The following is a 12,983-nucleotide window of genomic DNA, read 5'->3' as shown; positions in this document are numbered from 1 at the left end:
CTCTGGGTCCTCACAGCTCCTCGTGTTTGGGGTGAATGAGGAAGTTCTTGTATATGTGAGAGGCCACTGATGGCACTGGGTATACAGTCGGTGCTCAGTGAATGCCTCAGGGGGGTGGTCTTCAAGATACCCAGGCTCTCATCCACTAGGTTCCCGTTTCTGCAAGCCCAGAGGTCCCCGCTTTCCACCCTTTCTCTGTCCCTTTTCCAACCTTCCTGGGACCCCGGGCAGGGCTGGCCCCACATCCTGGTCCTGGTCCTGGTCCTGGCCAGAGCATCTCTGCAGCACAAAAGCAAGGCCTCCAACCCCTCCCTGGCCCGTGCTTTCCAGGAGGCCCGCGTCCTGGAGGAGGCTGGCCGGCTGGAGGAGGAGGCGCAGCAGATGCGGCTGCAGCTTCAGCAGCAGCTCCTGGCCGAGGCCCAGGAGGTCGGGCAGCTGCTGCGGCAGCACACGGAGCGAGCCGTTGGGCAGGCACTGCTGGGACACGCGCGCAACACGGCCTCCAGGAGCTGGGCCAAGGACAAGGATGACTTCAAGGTACGAGAAAACCCCAGCTCGGGGTGGGGAGCCCGGGGGACCAGAGGCCTGGGGATGGGGAGGGCGCAGGGCGGGCTGGGGGAGGGTTGGGCCAGCAGCAGCCTGGGCCTGCCTGGGAGCGTCTGGCCTCGCAGAGCTTCCGTGGCATCCCTGAGCCTCGTTTTCCTCACCATGAGAGGGAGCCATGAGGACTTCAGCCCGCTCTGCAGCCCTGTGTCGCATCCTCTGAGCACTGGCTCGGTCCTTGCAACTGCTGTGAGTGGGACACGGATTCACCCAGAGCCACAGTGGGTGGCAGATGCAGGATCCAAGCCCAGGCCCCTTGCCCTCCCAGGGAGAGACGTGGGCCCTCCCTGCCCTCGGCTGCCTCTGTGGAGACTGAGGGCTGCTGGAGTTGACACTGTTGGCTGAGCAATGAGGCCAGAATCAGTCTGACCGGAGTGAGCAGTGGTTTATTCCTTGTACTAATTAATGATTAACCAGGGCTGAGAACAGCCATGGTAAGAAGTGAGGTGAGAAGTTCCCGTTGTGGCGCAGTGGTTAATGAATCCGACTAGGAACCATGAGGTTGAGGGTTCGATTCCTGTCCTCGATCAGTGGGTTAAGGATCCGGTGTTGCCGTGAGCTGTGGTGCAGGTCGCAGGTGTGTCTCGGATCTGGTGTTTCTGTGGCTCTGGTTTAGTCCAGTGGCTACAGCTCCGATTCGACCCCTAGCCTGGGAAACTCCATGTGCCGTGGGTGTGGCCCTAAAAAGACCAAAAAAAAAGAAGTGAGGCGAGCGTGCACTTGTGAGTCCACTGGGGCGCTTTGCCTTCTCGCACTGGGCCCTCACTGCGGCCTTTGTACAGAAAGGATAACTTTCTTCCCATCATTCAGATGGGAAAACTGAGGCTTATCATTGGGCCAAAGAAATGTATAAAGCCCCCAGCCTGAGTGGAGGCCCGTCTGGCCCTGAGGGACCAGCGCATGCATCTCCTTGGCCGCCTCCTCCCTGGAGCCATAAGAAAAGGCAGGACACCCTCATGTGTGGCAATGGCAATGGAGAGAGGGAGGCCGTGGCTGCCACCACGGAGGTGTCCCTACTCTGAGGCTGGCAGCAGCCCCAGGGCTGTTGTGCCAGGAGGCTCGCAGGCACCTTCCGTGAGGCCTTTCATTTACATACTCGCTTCTCTGCACAGCCAAGAGGCTGGAGCCACATTTCCTCGATACCCCACCTTGTTCCAGATCTCTCATGTCTGCCTCATGTCATCTGGACAGCAGGGCTGGGCCGGGCTCCTGCTTCTGGAAGGGTCTCCTCCTGCCCCTAAGATTCTACAGCTCTTAGTACTCAGTGGCCATTGCATGCAAACTGAAATAGAGATGTGGCGTGTTTGTCCTCAGCGTCCCCAAGGGGCTGAGTCAGGATCAGAGAATGGGCCCCCCCACAACACATACCCACCAGGAAGAACACGTGCTCAGTTTCCGGAAGAATGTTCATTTACTCGACCTCTATTCTCAGGGCTCGTGAGTCCCAGGCCCTGAGACGGGAGTCGGATGGAGAGTGAGCCAGGCGGCAGCGGTCTTGCCTTCAGGGCGTTTACTATCTAACAGGAGAGGACAGCAGAGGGAGAAATGGTCATACCAACCATGAGACGTCCTGCTGAAGCAGAGGAAGCAGGCAGCGCCTGAGTGCCATCAGCAGAGGGTTGAACCTTGGAGCTACTTGAGCATCTGCATTTGCTGATTCCTCAGAAAAACTGATGGGAGGGAGTCCCCTTGTGGCACAGTGGAAATGAATCCAACTAGGATCCAAGAGAATGTGGGTTCCATCCCTGACCTCACTCAGTGGGTTAAGGATCCGGTGTTGCCGTGAGTTGTGGTGTAGGTCACAGACATGGCTTGGATCCTGCATTACTGTGGCTGTGGTGTAGGCGGGCAGCTGTAGCTCTGATTCGACCCCTGGCCTGGGAACCTCCCTATGCTGCAGGTGCCGCCCTAAAACACAAATAATGAAAAACTGACGGGGAGGAGAGAAGGGTCTCCAGGATGGAGGCCCTGGAGATGGGGGGCAGAGGAGGTGGACCCCGCTCCCCTGCAGGGGAGACAGAAGTTCAGAAGGTGTGATGTGCAGGTGGTGAGTGGGGAGAAGAGGGACTTCCTGTCCCCCGGCCGGAAGTGAGTGCTCTGGGCCGAAAGTGCAAGGCCAGAGCCCAGAGTCCGTGGAGGGTGGAGTCAGATGCGGATGTTGGGCAGAGTGGGAGAGAGAACTGGCCGCAGTGAGGGAGGAGCGGGGCGGGAGTGAGAAGGCGGGCTCTCCCCGAGCTGCACCCTCTTCACCTCCCCGGCTTCCGTCCACGCTGCAAATCAGGGAGCGTTTCTCAGCCCCCAGGACATAACCGGCCCCTCATTAGCGATAAATGGTGTTTTTCCTTGCCCCAAATTTGGAACATTCAATAAATGTTCATTGGACTGGGGACTCTTGAACCTGACTTCTGCCCATCACCTTATGACAGAAAGATGGGGACTTAGCCAACGTTCAACCTGTGTGTCCCCGATGATGGGGCATCTGAGTATTTCCTCTCTGTTCTGCGGGGTCTGAAGGTGTATCACTGAGGAACGCATATGACTGCAAGTAACGGAAAGCTGTGCTTAAGTAAATAGAAGTCACTGACCTCCCACAACAGGAAATGTGGAGGTAGGTGGTTCCAGCTGGCACAGAGGCAGAGTGATATGGACCAAGGACCAGGCCCTTTCTGCGCTGTCGTTCTCAGGGCCGGTTTGTTGCCTCATAGTCTCAAAATGGCCACTGCTGCTCCAGACATCAGCTCTGCATGCCAAGCAGGAAGAACGAAACAGCAAAGTCTTTCACCAGCACCAAGGCTTTGCCTTAATGTTTGGAAAGGGCATGCCGTCAGCAGACTTCCCCTTATATTGCATCCCATTGGCCAGGACTGGGTTGTACATACATCCAGCCTCAAAGCTTCTCTGACCAAGGAAAATAAGATGATTGAAACTGGTTTAAACCAGCCACGAACTTGGGGAATGGGTGGAACATGGGAGCCAGGACCGTGCTGGCCACACTGGCTCTGCCTGTGCCCTCTGCTGAGTCTCACCTCTTGCCCACAGAGAGCGCTGATGGAGGCGGCCGTGGAAAGCATCTACGTGACCAGCGCTGGCATCAACCGGCTCGTGCAAGCGTATTACCAGCAGATCGGGAGGGCCATGCAGGAGCACGAGGAGAGGAAGCTGCAGCATCTGAAGACCCTACAGGGTATGGCACAGTCCCCGGGGGAAGCCCTGCCAGCAAAGAGCCAAACGTGCTCTTAGTTGGGGACAGGGTGGGATGGCAGGTTTTTCAAATTTTATTTTGGGGAGGATTTAATGTTTCAATCTTTCATAAATTTATGTATCCCCTGCCTTGTCCTCCTTTTTTTGGGGGGGGGACAAAACACTTAAAGAAACATATCCATACAGTACAATAGGATTTTGTTAAAAGTAGATAAATCAGGCCAAGGATAGGACAGCGAGATGGAGGCAAGGTCAGGGCATTGTCTGGGATGGATGTTGTCAGCTCCCTGCTTAGAGGGGACCTGGGTTTGGCTCTGGGCTTCCTGGTGGCCAAAGAGGTAGAAATCCCCTCAATTACAGCTGCCACGTGACCATGGGTTAGAACAAGCCAGTAGCCTGTAAACGTGCCTGAGACCCAGGCTGTTTTCCCGTGGGCTCGCTTAAGAGATCACCCCGGGGGATGGAGTGGACGAGGTCCCCAGGACCATACCAGCGGGCACCCTGGTAATAACAGTTCCTAAAAGCCTCCTCTTGTAACACCCCCGCCTACATCTGGGGCTTCAGAACCCTCCTCCACCTTCTCTCATGGCTGCTTCGCGGGTGACCCCAGATCCCCAGGCAAGGACGGGCAGGGGGAGCCGGGGGCAGTTTTCCGTGCACGTTATGCCTCTCGATGTGCTCAGCTGCCGCTTTTCTCATCCCCTTACCCGAGGGAATGTGAGCCCCACAGTCAAATAAAATCTGGGGCATGCCCAGAAATCGGCCAGCTGGCTGCAGATTCTTCCTGATGGTTTTCCCAAGGGAGGTGTCATTCAGCAGGGGACAGGCGTGATCGATCACCTGTGCAGAGCATTCGGGGACCAGGGAGTTCACGTCCCTGCTCTGGGCCTCGGTGTCCCCATCCGTGGGGCTCGGGTGGGGCTCACCCTTCATGCGTCCTCTCAGCTCTGATTTCCCACGTCCGAGAAACCCGAGCTGGAGTGAGAGGACTTCTCAGCGCACAACCTTGAAACCATACCATGCAATCGATTGCAGGAACTCCTGTTTTCATTCAGCCAACTCTTCTTCCTTTGACTCACAGAGGGGATTTCCTGTTGTGGCACAGCAGGTTATGAACCCGACTAGTATCCACGAGGATTCAGGTTCGATCCCTGGCCCCCCTCAGTGGGTTAAGCATCTGGCGTTGCCATGAACTGTAGCATAGGTCGCAGACGCAGCTTGGATCTGGCAGGTTCTATTCGACCCCTGGCCTGGGAACTTCCATATGCCGTGGGTGCGGCCCTAAAAAGAAAAAAAAAAAAGAATAAGCATATTCTGATCTGCAGGGCAGTGCATCTCAGACTTCAGAGACCAAAGCTCCCTTGGAAGCGCCTGTTTAAACCCATGTTTGTCAGCCAACTGCATGCCTACAGCGCTGTGTGTTGAATCGCTTTTCTTTTCTAGGGTGGATTTTTAGCCATTTGTGGTAGCCTCTTAGTGTTAACCCTCTTATTCGGCTCCCCCTTCTCCTGATACAAGAAAAGCCAGGCTGAGCCACTGCAGGGCGGTTACCGGTCTCCTGCGCGTGTGACGTGTGGTGGAAGCCGCAGTGTCCCCTGCCACACACAAAGCCCTTCCCGGGTGGACTGCGGGCTGTGAACGGCGCAGCTGAGAGCAGGCGTGTCCTGCTGGTCTCTGCGTCCCCGCACCAGCCCAGACCTGGCCTGGCCTGGCCTGGCATCGGTCCCTCAAACACGCAGCTTGATTGTGGTGTGTTCAACGGTCTAGGTGAGAGAACGGAAAATTACAAGCTGCGGAAAAAGCAAGACCTCGGCGATCCTGTGTCAGGGGCGGCGATGGCGGGTGGCGTCCAGGAAGCCTCGGGACCCGTGCACCAGAGGTGAGGCCTCACGCTGTCTGGGGTCCCCATGCGGGCAGTCCCGGCCCCTGGGTTGCGTGTGTCTCTGTGACACCCTGCAGCGACCTCGCCTGCATTCGCCTGGGGGCCCAGGGCTCGTTGGCCTCCCAACCAGCCTGGAAGCCCCTGAGTCCCGTGGGGTCTCCCATCTGCACTCGGCCCTGGAAGGGTCCTGGCGCAAGGGCACCAGCCAAGAAGTGATGGGGGCTTCGTTTCCAGGTCGGGAGGTCTGCACAGCCCGGGCACGGCACCTCCTCTCTAATTCGTACTTAGGGTGCCCCCAGAAGCAGACCCTGAACAAGGACGGGGCGGGGCAGGTTGTTTGCTGGGGAGGTGACCCCAGGACGCAGTGAGGGGGCAGGGAAGGCAGGGGAAGGCTGCTTCCTGCTGTTGCCATAACAATGACCACTTCCAGTCACACCGTGTGCATCTCGCCGTCCGCACGTCAGAAGTGGGACCGTCGCTGCTGCTCTCCGCCTCACAGATGGAAATCAAGGTGTGGCTGCTGGGCTCTCGTCAGAGGCTCTGGAAGAATCTGCTTCCGAGCTTGTTCTGGTGTCAGCAGAATCCAGTTCCTTGGAGAACCGAGGTCCCATTTCCTTGTGGCTGTGCGGGGCCCCCTGGCCTCCCGGAGGCCCCTCTGGTCCCTGGGCGTGGCCCTGCCTCTCAGAGCACCGAGTCCTCGGAGCACCGAGTCCGTGGAGCACTGAGTCCTCCCCATACTTGGAACCTCTTCTGGCACATCCCTGACTGGAGCTGGAGAAACTTCTCTGCTTTTGCAGGCTCCTGTGACTGAGACCCATCAGATAATCCAGGAGAATCTCCAATTTTAAATCGGCAGCCTTGATCAGCCTGCAGAGCCCCGAGTGCCATGTAACATTCTCACACGTCCCAGGGGTTAGGGTGTGGACACCTGCGGGGGACGCAGGGCAGCCTACCACGGTCATGGCCCGGCCTTCAGCACGGAGCTGTACGATGTGAAATTCAAACGCTGCTGGAATCAGAACTCTCTTAGAATGGCTGTTTTTTAAACATCCATTTCTGCGGTCAAATTTGAGTCCAAACATCAGGAATCTGTGAACTTATGCCCCTGACAAGGTGACTCACCCCACAGCCAAGCATCCCCTCCCTCCAGGAGGCAGCAGGGGGTCGGCAGTCCTAAAAGCCCCTGCTCTTGTGCAGGTTTGGGCCCCACCTGGTGTCCCAGCACAGCCTCTGTCCTCTGTGGGTGCTTGTCTGGGGCCCTTGTCACTCTCCTCCTGGCTTAGAGTTGCAGCCTCTGGCCTGACCCTGCTCAGCCTCCAGCTCGCTGCACCTGCAGCCAGACCATGAGGACAAGTCCGCCTGTATCTCAGATTCTCCTGGACCCTTGCATGGTCCCCACAGGCCTTGAGGGTGAAGCCCTGCCCCTAACCCAGGCACCCAGGCCTTTCCTGGGCCGTCTTGTTACACCCCAGCTTTCTCAAGAGCTGGGTCCATGGGGGGAGCAGACAGACCAGCAGGATGACAGTTGAGAGTGACCAGGACTGGTGACAGAGCAGGCATGGGACGGAGGCTGCTCACAGCAAGAAGCCATCTAGTGTCTGTAGTGGGCACAACAGGGACCCCCCAAGATGCGTCCATGTTCAAATTCCTGAACCCACATATGTGACCTTATTTGGAAAACGCGTCTTGGCGGGTGTTGTTAAGATCTTGAGAAGGGGACGGCATCCTGCATCGTCCCAGTGGGGCCTAAATCTATTGGCAACGGGAGCAGAGGGACATTCGATCACACACGGATGATGCGACGCTGGAGCCAGAGTGGAGTGGTGCCGCCACAAGCCTAAGGTGGCAGCAGCCACGAGCAGAGGCGAGAAACAGCTTCACCCCTAGAACCTCCAGAGGGAGCATGGCCCTGTGGACTCCTTGAATGAAGATTTCCGGGCTCTGCTGTGGGAGAATAGATTTCTGTCGTTTTAAGCACCCTAGTTTTCCGTCATTTGTTAGAGCAGCCCCAGGAAAGGAATGCAGCTTCCTTGAGGGTGTGAGAGAGAACACACTGCATAGCCCTGACCTCAGCTCCATCAGTTATTTGTTCAATATCCTCCCCTCCAGCTCAAAGTGGGGCCCCTTGAGGCAGAGACTGAGCCTCCTTTCATAGCTGTGTCTTCAAAACCCAGCTTAGCACGTGGGAGTCCAGAAATACTCCGAGAGAGAAATGAATGAATGGATGGGTGGTGGGGTTTTGCAGGATGAATAGGAGTTTGCCAAAGACAAAGAAGAGGAGAAAGATGTTACCGGTAGAAGAAAGAGCATGAGGCAAAAGCAGATGGAATTTTGTGCCTTCAGATACACTCCACGGAGAGCTGCCTGTTCATGCTAAAGGCTAGCTTTGGCCTTCAGGTCTAGAAATTTGGCCCCTTTCAGAAAACCAGTCACCAGATTGAAAAGAAGAAGCGAGAGGACAATTATAGAAACGGGGTGGGTGGTATTGCATGTTTCTGTTTGCTGAGGACCGAAGGAAGGTCAGCTGAGGGAGGGGAGGGTAGTCAAAGCAGGAGGGGAGGGGTCTCTGCTCCTGAAAGGGAGGCAGGCTCTGTCCAGGACAGGGACCCTGCTCCAGCCCCAGCTCTGTCCTCTGCAACTGGTGGTAACGAGGCTGCCGTCTTCAGCTCTCAGGCTCCGCGTCCTAGGACCCAAGGCTCCTGTCTTATGAAGGAAGGGCTTGGGCAGTTCTGAAATTTTAAATAAAGTCAGGTCCTTTCAGAAGCCTTGGGGTTACAATGATTTTCTCATATGAAGTGCCACTTGCTGCCCAGCCACTTTGCAGCGGCAGGACCTCAAGGCTGCTGCCGCCCCTCTGAGCTTCTCCCGAGCTTTTCTCCCCTCTGTCTTGTCCTTGTCACCAAGCCACCCTAACCTCAAGTGAAAAATGCCCATGTGAGACTCTAAACTCCAAGTTTTAATCAGATGGTGGCGTCTGCTTTTATGATGGGAGGGCTCGAGCTGTGGCCGCGGTGTGCGTCCCCAGTAAATCTTGCCCGCCCTGGCCAGTCTCCTCTCCCAGTCCCAAGGGCTCAAGGACGGCTCTCAGTCACCAGCTCCCACGACTCAGCGGGCTCCGGGGACAGGTCCGTGCTGTCTGATGAGCCCGCCAGCAAGGGCGGCACCGACGGCCTTCCTTCCTCCCTGCAGGATGCTGGCGCAGCAGACCAAGTTCCTGGCTCAGCTCACCGTGCACCAGCGGAGCCGCCTGCACGCGCGGAAGCAGGAGGCGAGGGTCATGGAGCAGCTGGAGGCCCAGCTTGAGACCCAGCTGCAGGTACAACCTTCACAAACAGGCAGGGGGTTACAGAGGGGCAGGAATAGGCAGAGGCCAGCCTGGTGACCGCAGATCAGCTCTGGAGCCTGTGGGAGGCCCACACACCCTGCTGGGGAGCCCCTTGGCCCCCCTGGTCTCACTGGCTGAGGACACATCGGCCTTGCCACTCGATTGGGAACTTTGACCCCCCCCCATCTGTTCCCGTCTGTAAAGTGGGGTCCATGCCCAGTGTGAGCGAGGACGGCCAGTTAGCTGTCCCCCGACCCCCGCCTCACTCTGGCCTCTGCCTGCCCCACATCCCCCCGGATGCCTCTTGGAGAACCCCCGCCACATGGGGACATGGCCCCGTCCCCATCTCTGAGCATCAGCCTCCTCCTGACCAAAGGGCATCTAGAGGAAGATGGGGGGCGTGGGGGGAGCGAGGCCCCGCTGACTCTCTGCCCGCACCCAGGAAGCTGAGCAGCGCTTCGTCGCGGAGCTGGCGGCCCTGGCCCGGGTGCCCCTCGCCGAAAGCAAAGCATCCTCCAGTCAGCGCGGGCTGTCAGGTGAGTGGGTGGCGGAGGCGCCCTGCCACCCGAGCTCTCTGGTCCTGTGGCCTGTGGCCTCAGGACACACTTACCCTCTCTGGGCTTTTGTGTCCTGAGCAGCCTTGGCCAGGACGCCCCCTACCCCCAGCCCCCTGGCCTCCACTCTTCCCTAATTCCCAGAAGTGGGTCCGCTGCTCAGCAGCCCAGCAGCCCACACTTGTCTCTGACTCTGTTTCTCCATCTGTAAAATGGGCATAATTAGCCCTTCTTCCCCTGCCAGCGGGAACTCCAGTGACCTCACAGGGTGCAGCAACCTGTTCTCAGCATAGGGACGGGAGGAAGTGTGAAATCACGGAACACTGGGAGAATACAAGCTGCCGGGCAGGAGCTGTGTCCTCAGGTTCCTCCTGCTTCGGAAGGCGGCCAGCCTGCTGGGTGTGGTACAGATGCCCCGGCAGCCTGGCCAGCTGCGTGTGACTCCCAGCTCTGCCACCTGCCAGCCACGTGGGCCTGGGACCGCCTTCCCCACCCCCGCCTGGCCTCAGCTTCTTCACAAGTTAAATGGGTCCAAGAGCAGTGGTACCCAGTGTGTCCTTGACCCGTAGAGACCCCTTAGACCATGCCAGGCTGGGGTGGTGCAGGGGCCGAGAGAAGCTGTCGCTTGCCGGAAGTCACCAAGCCAGTGTCTGGGTTCATATGTCTTCTGCAGATAAGCCCCTAAGGACCAAGAGGAGGAAGCCGGCACCCCGAGAGAGAGGGGACCCTGGGGGTCCCAAGGACGATGACCCTGCCTCGGGAGGGCCCCCCTCAGGTTTGCTCAGGTAACGGGGCCCCGGCTGAGCACCTGTGGCTGCATGTTGATCCCCTAAATCTGGGCAGGAGCAGCAGCACCTCTGGGAGGTGTTGATTCGGGCCCGAAACGTGATGAATGATAATGGGACATGCTGGTGTTATTATTGCTGCTGATCAGTGTCCAGCTTGGCCGAGTCCGGCCCTGGACCCCCCCCCCTCCCCACCAGCATCCAGCCTGAACCGCGGCAGTCTCGGCCTCCCAGGGCCGCCGGCTACAACGTCGTTGGATCCGTCCTGGGGCCTCAGGCGTCTGAGAGAGGGTTTCCTTTTCCTCCTGGCGCCTGGATGACCTCCCACCAAAACCTGGGAGTTTCATTTGTTTCTTAACAACCCAGGTCAGAAGGCAAATTGTTTGCATCACCGGTCGCTACCTTTTCAAACGTGACCAGATCGGATGCCTTATTGCATCTGGGGAGGCCTGGAGTCAGAATGCTGATCGCTGCTTCTCTTCGGTGTTTTGTGCAGCAAAAGGCTGAGTCAGCAGGAAAGTGACCTTGGTGACGGTGACAATTCCAAGAAGATGCTAAAGAGAAGCAGCAATCTGTAGCTTAAGGCCTGCTCGGGGTGTCTCCTGAAGACCCGGTCTGACCACCGCCTGTCCCTCCCCCAGGCCATGAGGAGGGACTGGTCATCGGGGGATGGTGGGGCCTCCCCTCTGCCCAAGGGCTGTAGTTTTGGGTGGAGAAGGGGTGAAATCCCAGAGGAGGCCTCGAGGAGTAAGGCGGACCTTCCCGCTGCCTGTGACAGTCACACCCCCGTGTTGGAAACATGTCTTTTCGGTTTTGTGCCTCCGCTTGGCTTCGAGATGTGGCTCCGCTCCTTGGGGAGCCCCTCCTTCCTGGCTCTCTGTACCCCCTACCCCCGGGTCCCCATGTCGTCCCAAACCTGCCTTCCCCGAAGGCTAGCTGGTCTCCTTCCCACCCTGCTCTCCGGCGTCCTGGTGGAGACCCGCGTGCTGAAGGGGCCACCGGGTGAGCTGGTGGGTCCTGGGTCTTCTCTCCTCCATCCCCCAGCCCCGCCCTCTCTGTGCCGCACACGCCGTGCCCACGGGCCTTCTCAGCAGGACCCAGTCCCTCCTTTGGCTCAGCCCGCAGCTAAAACCTGGTCACTGTGAGGGGATCTGAGTCATGTAGACCGTGAAGTCCCTGGGCTGCAGGCCTGTCCTCACCCGCCCTGGGGGTCTGCAGACTCAGGGACACGTAATGACACCTGCCCTGTCCTCCCCTGTCCTGGGGACCTGGGGACCCACGGACACATCATGACACCTGCAGCAGCACCTTCTGTTGGAGACCTGGAAGCACTATGAAGCACTCACCCATCCTGAGCCTTCCTGGAGAGGGAGAAGTGCTTGCTGCCCGACAGACCAGCCTCCCCTAAAGAGAAATGCTTCTTCCAGAGGATTCTGGGAACATCCAGAAGCTTCCAGACCAGCCACTGCCAGGAGAGGCCCTTCCCACCTAGAAAGGAAATTGGTCTTTTCACTGAAATCAGGGATTCTCAATCTTGGCACTGCAGACATTTGGGGGGAGAAACTCCTTTGGGGGTCGGGGGGCTGTCTTGTGTGTTATGGGATGTTTAGCAACATCCCTGGCCTCTACCCACCAGATGCCAGGAGCCCTTCCCAGCTGTGACAACCAAAAATGTCTCCAGACATGGCCCATTGACTCCCTCGGGGGCATCGCCCGCCGACCTGAGTCCCAGCGTGCCTGCTCCAGCAAGTCTGGGGTGGAGAGTTCAGCGTTTCCATGAATTCCCGGTGCACAGTGGGCAGCAGGTTCCAGAAGCCCCTGCCTCAGGGATTTTCTGGACCATTTGTGGTCTGAATTTTTATTTCCTAAAGCCTAGATTAGTCTCTTATTCAGGAAAGAGTGGCCCCTTAACAAGTCATCCATGATAGTTACTTCCTTAAAGATACCAACCCTCACAGCCGCTCAGGTCCTGACTGGCGGCAGGTGGATTTCCAAAGTTAACCAATAGCTCCCTCTTGTGGCTAAATAAAATATTTCCTTATTCTGCAATTTTTTTTTTTAAATACAGTTGGAGTTCGCTGGTGGCTCAGTGGGTTAAGGACCTGGGATTGTCACTGCTGCGGCTCTGGTTACTGCTGTGACACAGATTTGATCCCAGGCCTGGGAACTTCCACATGCCATGGGTGCGGCAAAAAAGCATGTTTGGTGTACAATGTGGTACCCCAAAGTGACTTAGTTATACATATATATGTACATATTCCTCCTTAAATATTCCTTTCCATTACCGTCTATCCCAAGAGATTGGATATAGTTCCCCGTGCTGTACGGCAGGACCTTGTCTATCCATTCTAGACGTAATAGTTTGCAAACTATTGCTTTCCTGCCAGCAATATTTTGAGACCCAGGTTTCCGTAGAAATTGCTTTTGTCCCATGGGTCCTGTGCGCAGAGACATTCTGGTGGCAGACGCCTCCTGTGCTGTGAATGTTTGGTTTGGTGACGTGAGTTTGGTAAATGCAGACACGCTGGCAGTACCGGGATCGCTGGAAGGGTGTGGTTAGTCTAGATTCGGTCTCGGCTGCATCAGCCTCCAGTGTCTTGCATGGATGGTGGTTTTGCTCAAGTGTAGCTTCC

At 57.4% G+C, this 12,983-nt stretch overlaps 1 protein-coding gene across 2 annotated transcripts in view; it reads left to right on the top strand.

Moving 5' to 3' along the window:
- The window catches only part of EVC (EvC ciliary complex subunit 1), an 85,062-nt gene extending 72,663 nt beyond the window's left edge, over window positions 1–12,399 (top strand). For both annotated transcript variants that reach the window (XM_047798526.1, XM_047798525.1), the window contains 7 exons: window positions 331–537; window positions 3,643–3,787; window positions 5,572–5,683; window positions 8,876–9,002; window positions 9,454–9,547; window positions 10,239–10,350; window positions 10,847–12,399. In XM_047798526.1, the coding sequence (XP_047654482.1) occupies window positions 331–537; window positions 3,643–3,787; window positions 5,572–5,683; window positions 8,876–9,002; window positions 9,454–9,547; window positions 10,239–10,350; window positions 10,847–10,928 (879 nt within the window). In that variant the 3' untranslated portion in view covers window positions 10,929–12,399. The remainder of the gene's footprint in view (window positions 1–330; window positions 538–3,642; window positions 3,788–5,571; window positions 5,684–8,875; window positions 9,003–9,453; window positions 9,548–10,238; window positions 10,351–10,846) is intronic.
- The last annotated feature ends 584 nt before the right edge of the window (window positions 12,400–12,983 follow it).

This window comes from Phacochoerus africanus, chromosome 10 (genome assembly GCF_016906955.1).
Source record: "Phacochoerus africanus isolate WHEZ1 chromosome 10, ROS_Pafr_v1, whole genome shotgun sequence".
In the NCBI taxonomy this organism is placed as follows: Eukaryota; Metazoa; Chordata; class Mammalia; order Artiodactyla; family Suidae; genus Phacochoerus; species Phacochoerus africanus.
The sequence above is the reverse complement of the archived record's forward strand: the minus strand, read 5'-3'. Positions and strand labels throughout refer to the sequence as shown.